General features: G+C 42.1%; 3 protein-coding genes across 4 annotated transcripts in view; 2 read left to right on the top strand and 1 right to left on the bottom strand.

Moving 5' to 3' along the window:
* MRPL48 (mitochondrial ribosomal protein L48) overlaps nt 1-3,033 on the top strand; it is a 55,183-nt gene extending 52,150 nt beyond the window's left edge. The window contains exons 7-9 of the mRNA XM_019946608.2: nt 512-614; nt 2,094-2,183; nt 2,730-3,033. Of these exons, the coding sequence (XP_019802167.2) occupies nt 512-614; nt 2,094-2,183; nt 2,730-2,804 (268 nt within the window). The 3' untranslated portion in view covers nt 2,805-3,033. The remainder of the gene's footprint in view (nt 1-511; nt 615-2,093; nt 2,184-2,729) is intronic.
* Nucleotides 3,034-10,340: 7,307 nt separating this feature from the next.
* On the bottom strand, nt 10,341-14,263 carry COA4 (cytochrome c oxidase assembly factor 4 homolog). Its single transcript, XM_004310951.4, has 2 exons — nt 14,127-14,263; nt 10,341-11,876 (listed from the first exon to the last, which is right to left on the bottom strand). Exon 2 carries the CDS (start codon nt 11,862-11,864, stop codon nt 11,610-11,612), a length of 255 nt encoding a protein of 84 aa, XP_004310999.1. The 5' UTR covers nt 11,865-11,876; nt 14,127-14,263; the 3' UTR covers nt 10,341-11,609.
* A 48-nt stretch (nt 14,264-14,311) lies between these two features.
* Nucleotides 14,312-20,793, top strand: part of PAAF1 (proteasomal ATPase associated factor 1) — a 40,802-nt gene continuing 34,320 nt past the window's right edge. The window contains exons 1-3 of one of the 2 annotated variants that reach the window (XM_073808485.1): nt 14,312-14,447; nt 15,826-15,866; nt 18,792-18,895. In XM_073808485.1, the coding sequence (XP_073664586.1) occupies nt 14,401-14,447; nt 15,826-15,866; nt 18,792-18,895 (192 nt within the window). In that variant the 5' untranslated portion in view covers nt 14,312-14,400. The remainder of the gene's footprint in view (nt 14,448-15,825; nt 15,867-18,791; nt 18,896-20,793) is intronic. The other variant, XM_019946575.3, reaches the window with a different exon arrangement.

Below are 20,793 nucleotides of genomic sequence, written 5' to 3'. Positions count from 1 at the left end.
TTGGGAACTAAGATCCCACATGCCGCACGACATGGCCAAAAAATTTAAAAATAAAATAAAATAAAATAAAAGGATTGGGATTTGGTTTGGGTTTCGTGCTTCATTTCGTGCAGGATTGGGTTTCGTGCTTCATTTCTTCAGAAGAGGTGAAATACCCAAGGTTAACCTCCAAAGTGTACCTAGTGATGAGCTGGATTCTTTTAGAAGTGGCTATTCTTTAGTAGCAGTAAATACTTAATAATCACCAGGTTTTATTCAGAGTGTTTTATTAGGCATGACTGGGGATGCAGAAAAGTATTAGACATGGTCTCTCCCCTCACGGAGTTTAGAGATTTCTGGAGGAGGCATAAGAGGATCTGGTTACTTTGCTCCTGGATGAAGATAAACAGCCCTAGATTAGATTGCAGGAGCTACTGCATGCAGTAGTGGCTGTACTCAGGGACTACCCTGACTGAAGTGGTGCTGCTGGCTTAAGAGAACCCTCCCAATAGCTGACTCTTCCTTCCCACAGTTATGCGATGCCCACCAAAACCGTGGAGGTGTTGCAGTTGCAGGACCAAGGCAGGAAAATGCTCCTGGACTCAGTTCTTACCACCCATGAGCGAGTGGTTCAGGTAGGTACTCTGGGAGAAATTTGAAATGTATTTGCCTCTCCTGGTTCTTTTCTCTATCCTGATCTCTTGGTTGAGCTTCAAACCTGCTATCCAGTTGTCTACTGGGTTTCTCCGTTAAAATGGTCCACAGGTGCCCTCACTCAGTGTATACAAAACTAATTGTAGAGGGACTGATGTTTTTTTCCTGTAATCCTCCTCACCTTTGAGCTTAATGCTTGACCCTTCTTTGCCCTTGGGTATCCATTCATTCTCCAAATTCAGTGGCCTCTACCCCTAAAAATCTTTCAGATCCATCCACTTTGCTGTACGATCATATCAATGTGATCGTGTCATTGTCCTGCCTAGAATTCCTCAGTGGCTTCCCTTTCGCGCTCTGTACCCATTAGCAGTCACTCCTCTTTCCCCATCCCCCCAGGTCCTGGCAACCACTAATCTGCTTTCCACTTCTATGGTTTTATCTCTTCTAGGCATTTCTTCAAATGGAATTATATAAAATATGGCCTTTTATATCTAGCTTCTTTCACTTAGCATAATGTTTTCAAGGTTCATCCATGTTGTAGCATGTATCAGTATTTCATTCCTTTTTACTGCCAAGTAATATTCCAACAAATGGACATCACCCCTTTTTGATCCACTCAAGAAACATATCAGGAAGGTAACCAGAGGTATGTTAAGGTAGTAAAACCCTAAATTTGTGTTAAAATTTTAAATAATTAAAGTACTTACAATCTTGGTTCTTTAAATATTACCAGGAATAAATTATTTGAGCTACATTTTATGACAGCTCTAACTTGCCACTGAGGCTCACAGGATAAAGTTTGAACTCTTTGATTAGCACCTAAGTGCCTTCATGTTACTCCTCCTGCTTTTCTTCTTCACACCCCCTTTCATTCCAGCCACACATGTCACTAGTTTCAATTCCCTAATACTGTACTTTTCCTCCACATTTTACTGAATATTGCTTCCTCTGCCTTAAAAAAAACTCCACACTACTGCTGAATTCTCCCAATTTAGTCTTGTATTTCAAGACTCTAACCAGATGTTACCTCTTTTGGAAGCTTTTTCTGACCCTCCTGATTGTTAGGTAGGTGTTTCTCTTGTGGGTTCCCACAGCCCACTGCATGCCCTTCTACCACACATCTGATTTAACTCTGGATTCTCAGCACAGGGTCTGACAACAACAGGTCCCAGTCTATGTGGGTAAACCTGAGTTGATTCAGAAAGTCATCCTGGACTTGACCTCTTGATCCAGTTATGACATTCATTGCCTACAAGAGCAGATATTGGCCATGACCATCTTAGTAACCAGACAACTTGGCAGATCAGCAAGAGAAATCCTGGAAAGTCTGGGCTCCAAAAACAGCTCCTTCACCCAAAGGCCCTCTAGCTCTGCTGGAGCTGACATTTGAGCCCTTGCCATGTCTGCCCAATCACCTAGGTTTCAGTGCCTCTCTTAGAGCATCTTCTTTCCTTTTGCAGATCAGCGGTTTGAGTGCTACATTTGCAGAGATTTTCTTGGAAATAATTCAAAGCAATCTTCCTGAAGGAGTCAAACTGTCAGTGAAGGAGGTATGTGCTAATATGAGAAGAGGCCTGCTGGTGGGCTCAAAATATGGAATAGAAAATCTGAACTGGCTGGCTTTAGAAACAAAGACATATGAATAATTTAGCCCAGATAAAAATAATAAGGAAAGGTGTGCAGGCTGCTTTACCGTGATCATTTTTCTGGCTTTCCCAGTGCATCAGGGATGATGCTCTATAGACCATGGAAATTGAACTCCATCACAGCATCCTGATATTAGGCGTGAGCCCATTACACCCACAAATTCCCTCCCTTGAGGCAGTTGTATAGCAGAAAGAACATGATTTACGATCCCATACAGTGTAATTAAACCGAACACAAATAGGGAAGTATACTTAAGGCAGGGAGAAAGTCCAATTCAACTTTGAATCCTTGATACCTAATATAAGTCTGGTACATAGTAGCTACTCAGTAAAAGTTAGTTGAATCTAAATCATTTTCTGCAGAGCTGGCTGATGGATCCTTTTCTGATGCTGGGCATATTTGAGTAACTCTGTAGTAATTCCCTCTTATCTTCTTTTTCTTCTCCTCAGCACACTGAAGAAGACTTCAAAGGAAGGTTCAAAGCTCGGCCAGAACTGGAAGAACTGCTAGCCAAGTTGAACTAGCTCACTGTAGACCCTTTCATGCCAGCACTGGTGACACTGAGTGGCAATGGAAAGAGCTTCCTGGGTGGCCAAAGTTAAGAAGGAGACCCTGACCCTCAATATCATAAGTACACATCTCCACAGCCAGGAGTGCCTCCTCTCCTCTGTGAAGGAGTGCTTGCCGACTGTCACCACTTTCCTTTGAGCCAACCCTAGGTATCTTCCATCTAATAAAAATCTGCTAATGATGGATGTGTGTGTATGTGAGAAGTCAGTCCATCCTGTCGAGTATATTTAACTAAGGGATTCAATTTCTCTTTGCCTGGTGCTTTAGCACGTAAGCATGTCCCCCTTCAGTATTTCTCCAATTAGAGTGAACTCATCCTTTAAATCAACCTGGCATGGAGTCCCTTTAGTGAAGCAGACAATCATAAGTAAACTCTCTGTGGATAGGAGGCATAGGGAGGGAGATTTTGTATATGAAAAAACCCTCCAGATAGGATCAGAGTCTGTCCATAAGTGAAAAAAAAGTACTTTGTGGGGTAGTGAGTGACCTGTCATAAGTATGCAGGTAGATGTTACATAACTACAAATTAGGGTTGCCTGGAAGGAGTTTAAGCAAAGAATTAAAGGTTGATCTTGGTCACGTGTCAGAAAACTACTACTTGTGAGCCAAATACCAACAACTGCCTATTTGCATTTTTTTTTTTTTTTTTTTTTGCGGTACGTGGGCCTCTCACTGTTGTGGCCTCTCCCGTTGCGGAGCACAGGATCCGGATGCGCAGGCTCAGCGGCCATGGCTCACGGGCCTAGCCGCTCCGTGGCATGTGGGATCTTCCCAGACTGGGGCACAAGCCCGTGTCCCCTGCATCAGCAGGCGGACTCTCAACCACTGCGCCACCAGGGAAGAGCCTGCCTATTTGCTTTTTAAAAATAATTTATTGAGGCGAAATTCACATGTCACGAAACGAACCATTTTAAAGTGAATAATTCAGTGGTATTTAATGCATTTGCAGTGTTGTGCAACCTCTATCCAGTTCCAAAACCCCATTGCCTGTTTTTGTAAATAAAGGCTTATTGGAATAGAGCCCTGCTTATTCATTTACACACTGTCTGTGGCTGCTTTTATGCTACAATGGCAGAGTTGAGTAGCTGTGACAGAGACTGTTATGCAAAAACATTTTTACATGGTCCTTTATAAAAATAGTTTGTCAAACCCTGATCCAAGTCACTGGTTCTCAAACTTAAGCATACATTAGAATCACCTGCAAGGCTTTTTTAAATATTTATTTATTTATTTATTTATGGCTGTGTTGGGTCTTCGTTGCTGCGCAGGCTTTCTCTGGTTGTGCTGAGTGGGGATTACTCTTCATTGTGGTGCGCAGGCTTCTCATTGCGGTGGCTTCTCTTGTTGCGGAGCATGGGCTCTAGGTGCACGGGTTTCACTAGCTGTGGCACGTGGGCTTCAGTAGTTACGGCTTGCAGGCTTTAGAGAGCAGGCTCAGTAGTTGTGGCACACGGGCTCAGTTGCTCCGTGGCATGTGGGATCTTCCCAGACCAGGGCTGGAACCCATGTCCCCTGCATTGGCAGGCGGATTCTTTTTTTTTTTTTTTTTTGCGGTATGCGGGCCTCTCACTGTTGTGGCCTCTCCAGTTGCGGAGCACAGGTTCCAGACGCACAGGCTCAGCGGCCATAGCGCATGGGCCCAGCCGCTCCGCGGCATGTGGTATCTTCCCAGACCGGGGCACGAACCCGTGTCCCTTGCATCGGCAGGTGGACTCTCAACCACTGCGCCAACAGGGAAACCCCAGGCGGATTCTTAACCGCTGTGCCACCAGGGAAGCCCCTGCACGGCTTTTTAAAACACAACTTACTAGGCTCCATCCCCAGATTTTCTGACTTAGGAGATCTTGAGCAAGGGTGATGCTGCTGCTGGTCCAGAGTTACCTCTTTCAGAACCACTAGTCTAAGTTGACCTCTAATGTTTTTCCTATTCTGAGCATTAGTGCATTCCTACTTTTGTACAGAATAGCTATAATTTATTGAGCTAGACCCTATGCTAGTACTACATTAGCTCTAATCCTCACACCAGTTTTTTAGGGTGTATATATGAGTGTGTGTGGTATCTGAGTGTGAGTGTATCACACTCAAATTTATTGAGCCCTAATTTGCTATGTACTTTATACAGATTATCCTTGAGATTGATGGTATTATCTCAGTCTTACAGGTGGAGAAACTGAGGTTTGGAGAGATGAAGCGACTTCCTAGGGTCACACAGTTATTAAGTGGCAGACCCTGTCCCCCCCTACTTTTCTGGGATACCCATGCATAGAGGTCTGTGGGACCTTAGAGCATTCTTAGCATTGTGTGTACTTTTCTGAAACTCATCAGTTTCAGTCCTGAAGTTATTTTGTTTTTTTTCGAGTTGGTTTCCAAAGGCAACAAGAGGAAACTCAGATTTCCTCTCAAGGTGTAACACTAAGGGAGGGCTGTCAAGATAGCAGGTGCCTTCAATTAAAATGCTTTTCTGAATTCAAATTGAAAGCTCAGCAGGCCAGGACTTACAAGTGAACCCCACTGGGAGTGTGGGCAGAATTTGCCAGGTGAGGACTGATATTTTGGTTGCAGAATTGCTCATTGCTGAGTCTCCTTTAGGGAAGATGAAAGAGCAGCAGCTAATGGATGAGTGTAAAGTTGGAGGATGTGTAGTGACTTGAAGATAAAAAGGTGAATAAACGCATGTATACACACAGATACACGCTGCCTCCATATCATGTGGGCAATGTCATGTGGACCCCATTTAGGAGTCTGGAATACAGTGGTATTTTCCAGTTGCCCACATTTCCTTGTTATTAATTTGTGAAAGCAAGATGTAAGGTTTCATAAATTGACAAGATATTAGAGCTAAGTGACCTTGGAACCCAGCCAGCCTAAAGCAAGTGCAGGTTAGGGGCCCAGGAAGGGCAGTGCTTTACTCAAGGTGACAGGGCACCTCGTTGGCAGAGCTGGGAGCAGGATTCAGATCTCTTGATTCCCAGTGCATCACTTTCCATTACATCACTGAGGGATGAGTCAGGCTTATCTCTTAAACTGGAGGCTGCTGGGTTCTGTCACCTTGGAGCTCTTGTGTCACTGACCTAGTTGATTTATCCTCTGACCAGAGCCAAAGGGCTTTTGTTGCTCATGATTAGTCTGAGCTGAAACAAATGGAAATTACTCATAATGCCTTATCCTGGTAAGAGGAACAGATATTCTGATTGCTAGAACCTCAGAGTTACAAAACAATTATAAGCTTCATTTGATTTTCCAGAGGGAAATGAACTTCCCTAGGATCACATGGCAGTGAAATCAAATGGAATGCAAATCTCTGGGCTCTAGGTTGAAAATACCGTCCCCTCCCTTCCTGAGACCACCTACAATATTATAAAGAAAAGAGGCAGACAAACCTGAGCTATTCCTAATTTCTACATTTATTAGTTTTGAGGCCTCGGGTGAGTTATTTTAACCTCATTAAGCCTCAGTTTTCTGATCTGTAAAGTGAGGATAATCCCTTGTAGGAGCTTGAGATGGAGATGATGAACACAATGGGCAAGCATGTGCTCAGTAAATGTTAGATTGCCTTCCCATCTAAACTTCACTATACAGTTTTTTTAAAAAAAGTTTATTTATTTAGGCTGTGTCGGGTCTTACTTGCAGCACACGGGATCTTCCTTGCAGCATGTGGGATCTTTGGTCGTGGTGTGCGGGCTTCTCTCTAGTTGTGGTGCACAGGTTCCAGGGCATGCAGACTTTAGAGCACGCAGGCTTAGTTGCCCTGTGGCATGTGGGATCTTAGTTCCCCAACCAGGGATAGAACCCGCGTCCCCTGCATTTGAAGGTGGATTCTTAATCACTAGACCACCAGCGAAGTCCCTCACTATACTTTTGTAAAAGATTATTTTTTCATTGAGGTATAATTTATCTATAGTGAAACACACAGATCTTAAGTGTATATTTGATCAGTTTTGCAAATGCAGTCACCTATGAAACCTACACTTATATCAAGTTAAAGAACATTTCTATCTCCCCAGAAAGTTCCCCTACATTCTTTCATAGTCATTCTTCCCAGAAACAACCACTAATCTTATTCCTATTGCCATAGGTTTCACCTATCTAGAACAATGTATAAATATCATAGAGTTATAACCTTTTGTGTCTGACTTCATTCACTTACCCTGATGTTTTACCCACATTGTTGCATGTAGCCATAGTTCATTCCTTCAGCATACTTTTAGTTTTTAACCCAGTTAGGGTTAAATTATGCCTCGTACCGCTGCAAAAACATGAGAGCTAGGCAAGAGAGAAGAAAAGGAAGGTCAATGGATTAGGAATCAGGGTAGCTGGGTTCTAGTTTTGGCTCTATCAATGCATAACCTTTGAAATAATCTGTTTTGATCTTCATTTTACAGATGACTTAACTGGCCCAGGAGGGAAAGAAACTTGTCCAAGGTCACTCACAGGGATAGCTGCAGGTCACTCGATTCCTGGTTGAGTACACATTACTGAGATTTTTAGAAATGGATTTTTATGTGGGTCAGTAACTTTCAAGAAGGACCAAATGTCCAGGTTAAATGGGCAGTTTTCCTAGTGAAGGCCAGTGGATTTCTCAGCTTGTTAGTCCCTTTCTTCTGGCTGGGGATGCCTTGTTCCTCCACCATCGAGCCTAAAAATTGCCAGCTGTGGATTCTGAAAGAGTATTTTTTAGTTGGAGAGAAAGAGATGGAATCTGGATATTCTGGCCATTCAGACAATGTAGCAACACTCAGAGACCCCAGTCCCCACTGTTCTAGGATGTAAAGTATATTTAGGGAAGGAAAGCTCTCTGAGCATGCATTGGGTTATGTCTGGAACTAGACCTGCTGACAAGGCACTACAGACAGAAGCAGCCAATGTGTCTTGTGCTTGTTTAATCTGTACTTTAATCTTCGTGCCATTTTTGTCTTCAAATGTCTGATCTCCCTGGAGAATCTGAAATGATTCATTTAGTTCTTATACTCCCCCTGGAATAACTTTTATTCTCAGACATTTCAGTTTTAGAGAATCAGCTCCATGTTTAGACAGAATAGCCAGGCTCTGAAAGATGTCCAGGCTCTGAGGAATGACAACTCTTCAGAAGATAACTGCTAGAGAAGGAAAGAATCCCTCCTGCGTCCTCTGCCTGTTTTAAGTCCCTGCTGGAGCAGAGCATGGAGCCCTAGCATTCCATACAGTGGAAAAGTATATAAGGTTTCAACTTGGACTTCCTCCAGTTCTCCTCGGATTTCTAAAGTCAGCAGCCCAGGATTTGGTCTGGCAACTTTACCTGAGGGGGGAAGAGTGGGAGGAGTATCTCATTACTCATCTAGTAAAACACTTTACAGTGCACCTTTGTACTGAGCACTGGCCATATCTCCAGCCAAGGAACTTGCAGGGAAGAGCCAAATCATGAGTCTGCCCTAGGCCTAGCCAACGGTGGCACCCAGCCAACAGATCTCTCCACTCATCCCTGGCACCAGGCCTCTCTGCAGAGGTAGATGTAGAGTGTATAGGGATAGGCATGGACCACCCTAAACTCCAGGTCCATGGCTGTGGGCTACAGAGCCGAGAGACTAAAAAACCATACTAATCTAGAACACTGTGGGGAACACTGTACTAGGCACTGGATGCTTGTGAGAGAGAACAGAGCTGAGAATAGCATAGGCTTTAGAACATACACTTGGAGTCTGATGCCCAATCTGTCCTTTATTTCCTCCTCTGTAAAGGAGAGTTAGTAGTGTTATGAGGATTAAATGAGATAATGTAACTCAGGACAGTGACTAGCACACAACAATAATAACAGCTAACATTTAGTGAATGCTTACTATGTGCCAGATGCTATTTCTAAGCTCTTTACCAATATTGACTCATTCTTTCGGCAACCCTGTGAGGAAGATCTACACTTATTAGCTTTGATGCCTTTGAGCAAGGTATTATAACTGCATTTTTACAGAAGAAAAAACAGATCCTGAGATGTTAAGTAGTTTGCCCAAAACCACATGGCTAGTAAGTGGCATAGTGGAATTTGAAAGCAGCATATCATAGGGATTGAGAGCACAGACTCTGGAACCAGATAGCCTGAGTTAAATGCTTCATACATATTAGTTATAGTAGTTCAATAAATACAACTTTTATTACCAGGTATTTATATATTACCTCTCATTTAATTATTTTAGTGTGCCTATTAAATAGGAATTATCCCCATTTATTGATACTTGAGGAAACAGGCTTGGGTGGCAATAGAGCCCTCTTTGCCCAAACACATTTTGTGACCGTCCCAGTGTTAGCTTCCTGTCAACTGGAGTCCTTCCAATCCTGCTCCCTCCACTTAGCTGGTTTGAAAGCCATTCCTCCTGCTGAGGTCCTTCCACCCTTTCCCTTTGCTAGAATACCCTGCCCCCATGACCTATTATTTCTATTTTAATTATACAAATTAATATATAGGTACATTTGTGTTGTAACATATTTGAATATATAAGAATACAGTCCTCACTGATGGAACTTCACACTATGACCACTTATTCACTATTATAAACAATGCTGCAATGAACATAATAGATGTTTAAGCGGATTCCTAAAAGAGGAATTGCTGTTTAAATATTTAAAACATTTGTAGATCTCACCAAATTGCCCTGAAAAGCTTTACTAATTTATGATCCCTTCAATAGTGTGAATGTGTCTGTTTCTCTCCATCCCCACCAACACTGGTCATTATAAATACTTTTAATTTTTGTCAACAGGCTCATCTAATAGTACTTTTGTTTTTTTTGTTTTGTTTTGTTTTGGTTTGGGTTTTTTTTGCGGTACTTGGGCCTCTCACTATTGTGGCCTCTCCCGTTGCAGAGCACAGGCTCCAGACGCGCAGGCTCAGCGGCCATGGCTCACGGGCCCAGCTGCTCCGCGGCATGTGGGATCTTCCCGGACCGGGGCACGGACCCGCGTCCCCTGCATCGGCAGGCGGACTCTCAACCACTGCGCCACCAGGGAAGCCCTACTTTTGTTTTTAAGATCTGTATTTCTCTGATTATAAGTGATGTAGAATATATTTACATTTTCCTATGTTTTGGGGGCATATTTAACTTTGTTCACTTTTCAGTTGGGCTATTTGCTTTTTCTTACTGATTTCTAGTTTTTTGTTTGTTTGTTTGTTTGTTTTGCCGCACCATGCGGCATGCAGGATCTTAGTTCCCCGACCAGGGATCAAACCCGTGCCCCCTGCAATGGAAGCAGTGTCTTAACCACTGGACCACCAGAGAAATCCCTCTAGGGACTTTTTATTTGTTGCAGATGGTAATCCTTTCTGCTATATATGTTACAAATATGTAGTGTCTACTTCATCTTTAATGGTGTCAACTCAACTACCTCCCTTCTCTTTGAGATTCTTGCTGACAGCTGCAGTCCACACTGCTACCTCTGATGACCCACAGCATTGGGTACACATGGCCCAACAGAGATTCACTCATCCTTTTATATATATATATATACACACACACACACAATCATCCCCTTCTGCCTGAAATTGGATTTTATTGTTCTTTGAACTCACATTCCTCATATCTTCTCCCCTCCTCTCTTTCTCTCCTTCCCGAATACCAACACAAAGGCTCAAAGTAGTTTTAAGGCCTACCATATTTCAGACTTGTGCTTTATATATATATATATATATATATATATATATATATATATATATATATATGCGCTTAAGAAATGTTACTGATGATGATGAGAGCATATGCCCCTTTGCATTCCAGTTCTATAGCAGGGGTCACCCACCCAACTCCCTTCCCACTCCCAAATGTCAGACAGAAATAGACTGGGTAATGCAGTTCCATGGAAGAAAAATGAAAAGTGGTGGCAACTGTTGTGAACTGGAAAACACATCCACCTAAAAGAGAAATTGTTAATTCAGCTCCAGCAAATTGTTAAGTAAGAATATAAGCTCCATGTTGACAGCTTCTCCACTTTTCAAAAGCTGAAAATCTGTATGTTTAATGTACTTTTGCAATGTCAAGCCAACATTGTGTGTTTTTTTGTTTGGGAACATGTTGAGGTCAGACTCTTTATCTGTTAATGCAACAGAGTCTGGCATATGAGAGGCACTCAGTATTTGTTTTCCCATTTGCCTTCTTCCTTCCATTAGACTGACTGAAACATCCAGAACAACTGATGAAAGAGAAAGTCATTTACATCATTGTCAGGAATTAATTAGTTGCTCTAGTGTTGTTTTGTTTCTCTCTTAAACCAGACTAAAGCAACATAAAGGCAGAGATCATATTTTCATCATATCAATTTCCTACACAGTGCCTGGCATATGAGAAGGTCTCAGAAAAACCTGATATTTTTGAACCAATGCCTGAATAAATGAAGAACTGACTAGGTAACCAATTTACCTTTAGATTGTAAATTTACTTTAAAATTAAATGTCCATGTAATCAGCACAGTACTTGGCACACTGACCCAAGATGTAGCGTAGGAGAGCATCCCTTAACCCATTTCTTTGTTTTACATGGCAAATACTGGTCAATATTTAATATCGGTGACATAAGATGGGTGAGGATGTGTGGGATCTCAACATGACAGTATGACTGCTCTTTATGGCAGCCATGTCCAAACCCATGGCTGCCTGGCTCTCAACCCCAGGCCCAAATACTATCCCCAAGTCTTACACTTCTCGGCCCACACTTCCACTGTGGAAGGATTTCTTTCTCCCATGATCTCTCTGGGTGCTAGTTTCTGCAGGGCCATCCTCTGGGGACAGGTGGTGTGGGCTCTCAGCGGTGGGCACTGCTTTGCTCTTTCTTCCTCTGCAGCTCCTCCCGTCGCCTTGCCTGCTGTTCACTCATGCAGTCCCTAAAGGCCTGCACCTGTGGCTGGCACTGTCGCCAGTCCTGGTGCTGGGCCATGCACTCCTGCACTGCATAGTGGGAAGCAGCACAGCCAGAGCGGGAGATCAGCTGGTCCAGTGGGTCCTCTTCTTCATCTTCTTTCTTCACCTGTCGGGACCAGGTATGGCCTTGAGCTGACATCTTTAGGAGTCTCTAGAACATCAACGGAGGCAAGGTTAGAGTAGAGACATGATTATATATGACACTTTCCTCTGTTATAAATAACATTGACCACTGCACTGTTATAGCCTATTGAAGCATATGTCTCCCCTTGAAGGTTGTAAGCTATTTGAGGACAGATACTGGGCCTGATTCACCTTGGTACCCCTAGCACTAGGCCTGGCAGAGAACAGGCCTGCAAAATGGTCTGAACTGAACAGAATGAGATAAAGTATATGAGAATGCTTAGCACAGCACTAATAAGCTCGAATGGATTCTACAAATGGAATCTGAATTAAGTGAAATGTTTCCTTTCTGGAGAAGCTATGTTCTTTTCTCCAATTAGCCTTATTCTATGGCTGGAGAAGAACAAAGTTTACCACTTGGGAGAGTATCCAGATATGTGTAGAGTTTGACATATGAGAGAATGGAGAGAGTTGTGTGGCTGTAACATAGAGCATACAGGGTCCAGGGCAAGAAATGAGTCTGTGAGGTGTGAGAGTATTTAACATGAGGTGTATCTGCCCAGACTGCCTTCCTACAATCATCTGCTTCAGAACACCCAGCACAAGGTAGCATACAGAAGGAACTTAAGAAAGGTTTGAAGATAAATGACCTCAGCCTTTGTACAAATTTTACCATGACAGACTGTAAATGAGCTAAAACTACTTAATGCTTTTCCTGGGTCTCTGATTCATTCAACAAATGATCACTGAGTATCTATCATGTACCAAGCACTATGCTAGATTTGAAGATACAGGAGTGACCTAGACAGACACATTTTCTGCCTTCACAGAGTTTACAATTTAGATAAGTAAATAGGCTGTTTACTTGTGTACAGTGTGTACAGACAGCTAAGATTGGGAACACAGTGGAGGAATACCTAATCCAGACAAGGGCAGGAACAGGCAGGGAAGGCTTCTTGGAGAAAGTGATTTCTAAACTGAGGCTTAAAGGATGAAAAGGAGTAAGCCAGAGATGTAAAGAATATTCCTGATCAATGGAACAGCAAGGTGGGGGTTTGAGACAGAATTTGACATGGGAGGAACTGAAAGTTCTACATGACTGGAGAACAGAGTATGAGAACAGGAAAATTAATGAAATTGATGAGTTGAGAAAGTATCTGATCATAGGAAGGCCTCATATTAAGGCATCCAGAGGGTAATGGGGAAGTCACAAGAAGGATTTAAGAACTCTATAGACCTACACAAAACTCATTTGCTTTAGAGGCAGTATAACCTAAGGGAGGAGGGGGAAACTGGGCTTTGAAAATAGACTTGGATTGGAAACTTAGCTTTGTCACTGACTCACTGGGTGACTTTGAGCAAAGCACTTCATAATCTCTCTTGAAAAATAGAGATCAAATCTACCTCACAGGATTGTTGAAGACTAAATAAGATAATGCATGTAAGGAGCCTGGCACGTCCAAAGAGTTGGATAAGTAATAGCTCCTATGTTTTTCTCTTCCTAAATACACTGTGAGCTCTTTAAAGACAAGGGGAGGGACTTCCCTGGCGGTCCAGTGGTTAAGACTTTGCCTACCAATGCAGGGGGTGTGGGTTTGATCCCTGGTCCAGGAGCTAAGATCCCACATGCCTAGTGGCCAAAAAACTAAAACAGAAAACAGAAACAATACTGTAACAAATTCAATAAAGACTTTAAAAATGGTCCACATCAAAAAAAAAAAATCTAATAAATAAATAAATAAAGACAAGGGCAAACCTCTTGGAACAGTGCGGTGGAAAGAACCGTGCCTTGGATCCTAAGCCAAGAAATCTGCGTTCGAATACTTTACTCACTTTACTATGCACACACCTTAGCGTGCAATCTTTTTTAGTTTCCTTCTTAAGGTACTATTTAACTCTTAGAATTACTGTAAGGATTAATATCCTAATAAGTCACAAGTTAGTGCATGGACTACAACAGGACTCAAGTAAATGCTGCCGTATTCTTTCCCCACTACAACCTAGCTTCAGTCTTCCCTAGAATAAAAAAAGGAAGACCCTCGCTCAGAGATCAAGACAGGATAAATGGTCGGTAGCTGGTTCGCGGAAACCGGCCGGGCAAAGGAAGGCACGGAAAGGACGGGAAAGCAGAGAAACCCAGGTGGCTAAGTCACCTATGGCTCCTCTGGCTCCTCTCCCACCTTCAGAAGAGGACGCATGCGCGTGCGCGGCCGCTTGGCACACCCCCAGTTGTGCCAGCTAGGCTTCACGGCGCAAGATCGCGGCACACAGTGCTCACCGAACACGCGGACAAGAGGACCCGAACGCGCGCTCCTGCACAGCCGCGTCGGTTTTGCAGGCACTTGGAACTCTTCCGACACTCCTGTCAGGAACCAGCCTCCTGTAGGAAGCGCGGGCGCACAAAGGGGCGGGGAGGGGAAGAGGATCCACCGCGCATTTTCATTGGTGGCCTCTCGGTGTAGATCCCGCCCATCTTTCTTGACGCAGGGCCTAAGCGCGGACCCACTTCCGTGAAAGAGCGGAAGACGCGGGCTGGTGGAGGCGGGATCAAGATGGCGGTTCCTTTGAGGATTCAGAGCGACTGGGCCCAGGCTCTCAGGTGAATCTAGGTCCAGAACCGGGACGGAAGAGGCGGGTAGCGGATGTTGTCTTACGTTAAGGAGAGACATGCCCGATCCAAGATATCCGTAGGGGTTACCTCATCAATTGTTGAGGGAACCCTGGGTCTATAAAATGAAGTCCGAAACCCACATGGTCATTGTTTTTCGTTCTCGCAAGAGCTGGGCTGAGGCCGAGGAAACACATATGCGCCGTGTGATTTCAGAGACAGAATAGAATCAATGAGTTGGAGAAAGAAAAACTGGGAGGCAGGAAGACTTTTGGCCAAGTAGTCATGGTCATTTAGCAAATATTTATTGGTCCTCAGTTATTTGCAAAAGTCCCAGTACTCTCCACCACCACATTGTCTTTGACTGTGTGATGGAGTCTTTGTATGCTCCTCGACCCCTAGTGGTATATTAGTCATATTGTACAGTTCTTTTCAGGAAACAGTGTAACGCCTACCATGTCCAGTCTCTGACCTAGATAGATGCTCGGCGGAGTTCAGATGTGTACTCTAAAGTTAAGGGGTGGTTCCTGCCCTCCAAAAGGAAACAGCTTAATTGGAATGCACAGCAAACCATTCATTTATTTAACATATATTAATCATATACTGTGCAAGTTATTATGCTAGGCACTAGAATGAGTACAGCAGTGCCATGAATGGCAACTATTATACGTTTTTAAAATTGAAACAGTGGTGACGATGAATAAAACATAGTCTCCTGCATTTAAGAAACTTACACTTTTCTAAGTGGGCTGAAATAAAATACACATTGCTTACTACAACACAATGTGTAAAAGGAAGACCAGTGACATTTATTGAGGGCCACACCAAGTGCCTTTGAGAGAATGCAAGACCAGAATCAAGAAGTAACTTTGACCAAGATTGTGCAACTAATAAGTATTTCATGAAATGTGTTTTTTTTTTTTTTGCGGTACGCAGGCCTCTCATTGTTGTGCCCTCTCCCGTTGCGGAGCACAGGCTCCCGACGCGCAGGCTCAGCGGCCATGGCTCACGGGCCCGGCCCAGCCGCTCCGCGGCATGTGAGATCTTCCCAGACCGGGGCATGAACCCGTGTCCCCTGCATCGGTAGGCGGACTCTCAACCACTGTGCCACCAGGGAAGCCCCTTCATGAAATGTTTGATGAAATACTTGAGCTTCATTTAACCAGCAGATCTATTCATTAAACACTTAATCCACAAATATTTCTTCAACAAATAAACAAAATTTGTCTGTGCCTGGATGAGATGTTAGACTAGATCATGTCTAAGTGCTGTGGCCAAACTAGAAATTATATGATCTTTCTCCCTTGCATCAGTACCATCCTTTTTTGACATTGAGTGAGCCTAATTAGGTTTTTGTCTCTCTTCATAGGAAGGACGAAGGGGAGGCCTGGCTGAGCTGTCACCCCCCAGGTAATGTCCTTAAATCTATATGCCTTCTCTTTAGAGAAAGAGGATTTACTACCCCTAGGAGAGAGCTTCCTTTCTCTTAGCCCAAAGTTCTTGCATAGTGCTAAGAGTCTTCAAATGTTCTTGACCACTCTGCTGTAATGATTCTGCAACTCCATTCTAGGGGAAGACCTTCAGATTGGTTTTCCATTTGGAAGCCACAGACTCATTCATGGAGACATTGCTGATGCTTCTTAATCAGTCTCTTAGCCATATATTATTGTATTCTAAGCAGTTCTATAGCTTCAGTTGTGACCTTCCTGATTATGATTCCTAGATCTATAGCTCTAGTTCTGACCTCTCTTCAGTTTCAAGCAGACATTGAGTAGTTGTCTGCTATGCATTTCTGCTTAAAGCTCTCACTGTCATCTTGAGTTTATCAAATCCAAAACCTGAAGCTGAGCACTTCCGTTGTCAAACAGGTTCTCCTTGATTTTCTCAGTTCTTAAGTTACCACCATTCTAGGCATCAGAGTAAAACACCTGGTCACCTCACCCTGCCATTTATCATTCCCAAGGTTTATAAATTTTCCTTTGTTTTACTGATTATTTGTCATTTCAGAGACCTTTGATATCTTTTTATAATAAGATATTTTATTTCTATGAGAACTAGAGTTTTAAACAGAATTTTCTTTTGAGGAAATTGATGCTGCATCGAAGAAGACAGGGTAGCTAGAAGGTTTACAAATCAAGGGTTTTTGTTTTATTTTTAAAGATGGGAACTAATTGGAGAGCAATTAAAATATAGGTTGTAGGTAGAGAAGAGAAGGACTAATGGAAAAACCATTGTCTTAGAGGAGAGAGAAGGAGATTGAATTAAGTCTAAAAGCCTAAGATGAAAGAAGGTGAGGGTAAGTGTAGATGTAGATAAATGCAAATACATGAATATGGAAATGTGAGAGTATCTTATAGCCTCAGTTTTCTTTGTGATGTTGGAGGTAGGGTCAGCTTTTTCTTCGAAATAAAATATGCGCTATCTATGTTCTAGTTGCTTTACATGCATTATTTCTGTTCTTCACAACCGTATCAGGTAGGTACTATTAGCATTCTAATTTTTTTTAGATAATAGCTGTATTGAAATATAATTCACATATGATAAGGTTTATCTTTTTAAAGTGTACGATGCCATGGATTTTAGTATATTCATAGAGTTGTATGTCTTCACCATTAATTCCATATGTTTTCATCACCCCCAAAAGAAACCCTGTGCTCTTTAGCAGTCACTCCACATTTTGCCCTCCTCCTAGCTCCTAGCAACCACTAATTGACTTTCTGTCTCTATGGATTTGCCTGTTCTGGACACTTCATATAAATAGAATCATAATATGTGGCCTTTTATGTCTTTCATTTAACATAACATTTTCAAGGTTCACCCATTTTGTAGCATTCATTTGTTTTTGCGGCCAAGTAATGTTCTGTTGTAAGGATATATCACATTTTTTTGTCCATTCATCAGTTGATGGACATTTGAATTGTTTCCAATTTTTGGCTGTTATGAAGGAAGAAGGTTTTGATGGCAGGCTAGGTGTTATAAGAATTGGCTGCTCTGGGGAACAAAGGGGGCAAAAGGACTGCAAAACTGTGCAGAGTTTGGAAACTGGTGAATTGTAGTGGTGCCAGTCTGCACAGTTGTGTCCTTTTCTGTATCTGCACTCAGCAGCCTACATGTAGAAATGTAGAAGGTGAGTAGTTGGATCATTCACACTTTTGTTATATAGACAAAATACTGAGACTGAGATCATTTCAGAGACTTTACAAATGTAGAGAGGTCATTGAGGGTGATGACGGGATTGGTTGAAATAATGTACCAAAAGGGCTAAACTTCACAGGATGGTTGGTGAAGTCAGGAGGGAATCATGAAATGTGACAAAAAGCAGAGTTCACTCAATCCTATTTTTGTGGCATCTTTCTGAACTAGAATTTCATGCCATTTCTCTGCAAAACCTACTTCACTAGATCTTCTCTAGTCCATACTTCTACCCTAGATTGTGAGTTACTCCATTAGTATCTTTCAACTACCAAACTGGTATATTAATTGATGCCTCCTTCCCCCTTGTTCTTTGTGACTTTTTCTTATTCTTGACACACCCCTCCCTGACTTGGGGTTTCCTTTCCCTTATCTTTGGCCTAGTCCTATCTTTTTTCAAGATCCTACTTAAGTCCCACCCTCTCTAAGAAGCTCTCCCACTCTGCATGAATCCATGATGGTTTTTACTTCCCTCTTACTCCTAGAATTTCAGTTTGGTGCAAGTTACTTAACTGAATAATTTGTAGCACCTTGCTAGTTTCTGAGCTCAAGGAATTCACAGTCTGGTGGGGAGGCCAGAAATGTAAACAGCGTGTTATGGGCTGTTGCAGAAGTGTATGTATAAAGTGCAGAAGAAGAATAGAATGTTTTTAACTCCATTCTACCATCTACATATGTTTATGTGTAGGATAATATCTTATTTAGCCCATATCACTGCGAAAGCAGTGTCCTACTTAAGCAAATTTTCCAGTTATTGAAGCTTAACTCTTTACTCTGTATTATGTGTATATACTGTGGATAAATGCACATGTTCATGTTCATCTTCACCTTTCGTCCTGGTAGAATTCCATTTCACAGCCAGTAAAACTGAGGTTGAGATTACTCTAGTAGTTTTCTCTACAAATACTATATTGTATCTCAAAATCTTTGTTCCTGGCTTTTAGCCCTTGAATATATTTCTTCCAAATTAGGTTTGCCTAGACTAGTGCTCTTTCTACTTCACCTCACTTTTAACACAAGTGCCTGCTTTTCTTTCATGAGCCAATTTCCTCACATTTATACAGATGCCTGAATTGGGTCTTCAAGGAGAAAAATGTTTAATTCTTCTTATTTTTTTGAGACATGATTTTTTGTGCTATATAGGGAAACCAACTTTGTATGGCAGCCTGACTTGTCAAGGAATTGGCCTTGATGGCATCCCAGAGGTTACAGCTTCGGAAGGATTTATTGTGAATGAAATAAACAAGGTAGGTTTTTATGTCTTCTAGGTAGCACTGTGTCCAAAACTATGGTAGTACCTATATACGTACTTTAAAGATTTATACCGTTATCTGCGTATCAGTGTCGTCTCCATTTCATTTGTATAATAATCATAGCTTTTACTGCCTTTGAATGTCAAGAGTTTTCTTTTTCTTTTATATATACATATGCTTTTAGATGCAAACTTCCTCTTACTTCCCTTATACCAGTGCTGTCCAATAGATGAATGTGAGCCACATATGTAATTTTTTTTTATTGAAGTATAGTTGATTTACAGTGTTTCAGGTGTACAGCAAAGTGATCCAGTTATGTATGTACATATTTATTTTCTTTTTCATATTCCTTTCCATTATAAGTTATTACAAGATATTGAATATAGTTCCGTGTGCTATATAGTAGGTCCTTGTTTATCTATTTTATATATAGTAGTGTGTATCCACATGTGTAATTTAAAATTTTCTAGTAGCCACCTAAAAAAGGTAAAAAGAAACAGGTGAAATTAATTTTAATAATGTATTTTATTTAACCCAGTATATCTAAAGTATTATTTTAACCTGTAATTAATATAAAAAATTTAGAGATAGTTTTTTTTTTATTAAGTCTTTGAGATCCTCTGTATATTTTACACTTAGAGCACATCTCAATTCAGACTCTAATTTTTTTTAATATAAAATTTATTTATTTATTTTTGGCTGTGTTGGGTCTTCGTTGCCATGCACAGGCTTTCTCTGGTTGCGGCAAGCAGGGGCTACTCTTCATTGTGGTGTGCGGGTTTCTCATTGCGGTGGCTTCTCTTGTTGCAGAGCACAGGCTCTAGGTGCACGGGCTTCAGTAGTTGTGGCACGCGGGCTCAGTAGGTGTGGCTCGTGGGCTCTAGAGCGCAGGCCCAGTAGTTGTGGTGCATGGGCTGAGTTGCTCCGCAGCATGTTGGATCTTCCCAGACCAGGGCTTGAACCCATGTCCCCTGCATTGGCAGGCGGATTCTTAACCACTGTGCCACGAGGGAACTCCCAGACTGTAAATTTTTATTGGAAATACTTGATATGTATTTAGGTTTTAAAAAATTTACAGTTGAAAACAGATTCACATATCTAAGTAGTTCCAAATGTACTTAAAAAGTTTTCCAGTAACTGAATCAAGTATGTTTTTAAACTAAACTTTAAATAAAATTAAAAATTCATTTACTCATTTGCATTAGCCACATTTTAAGTGCTCAGTAGCTTTATGTGGCTAGTACCCACCATATTGTACAGCGTAGTTTTATAACGTGTCTGGGCACACCTTGGTGAAGACCTGTATTAGTAGTACTTAATTGTTTTTCTCATTGGTCTTTGAGGTGAGTAGGTGGCCATGTAAGTTGCAGAACTCATGATCTGACTTTCCTTCCTCTTTCTTTTTTTTAAAAAATTAATTATTTATTTTATTTTTATTTATTTTTCGCTGCGTTGGGTCTTCGTTGCTGCGCGCGGGCTTTCTCTAGTTGCAGAGAGCGGGGGCTACTCTCTGTTGCAGTGCGCAGGCTTCTCATAGTGGTGGCCTCTCTTGTTGCGGAGCACAGGGCTCTAGGCATGCAGGCTTCAGTAGTTGTGGCTCATGGGCTCTAGAACGCAGGCTCAGTAGTTGTGGCACATGGGCTTAGTTGCTCCGTGGCATGTGGGATCTTCCTGGACCAGAGCTTGCACCCATGTCCCCTGCACTGGCAGGCGGATTCTTAACCACTGCGCCACCAGGGAAGCCCTCCTTCCTCTTTCTGATGGCAGCAGTCAGTGTGCTCTGGTGAGATGATTCCCAAAGGGTGAAACGGCCTTTTTTGCTGTGTGTATAATTAAGCTTTTTTAGTTGTAAAATATTTCAGGTGTACTGACAAGAGTAGAGAATACTTTGT

The sequence above is a fragment of the Tursiops truncatus genome, chromosome 8 (assembly GCF_011762595.2).
Source record: "Tursiops truncatus isolate mTurTru1 chromosome 8, mTurTru1.mat.Y, whole genome shotgun sequence".
NCBI lineage: Eukaryota > Metazoa > Chordata > Mammalia > Artiodactyla > Delphinidae > Tursiops > Tursiops truncatus.
The sequence above is the reverse complement of the archived record's forward strand: the minus strand, read 5'-3'. Positions and strand labels throughout refer to the sequence as shown.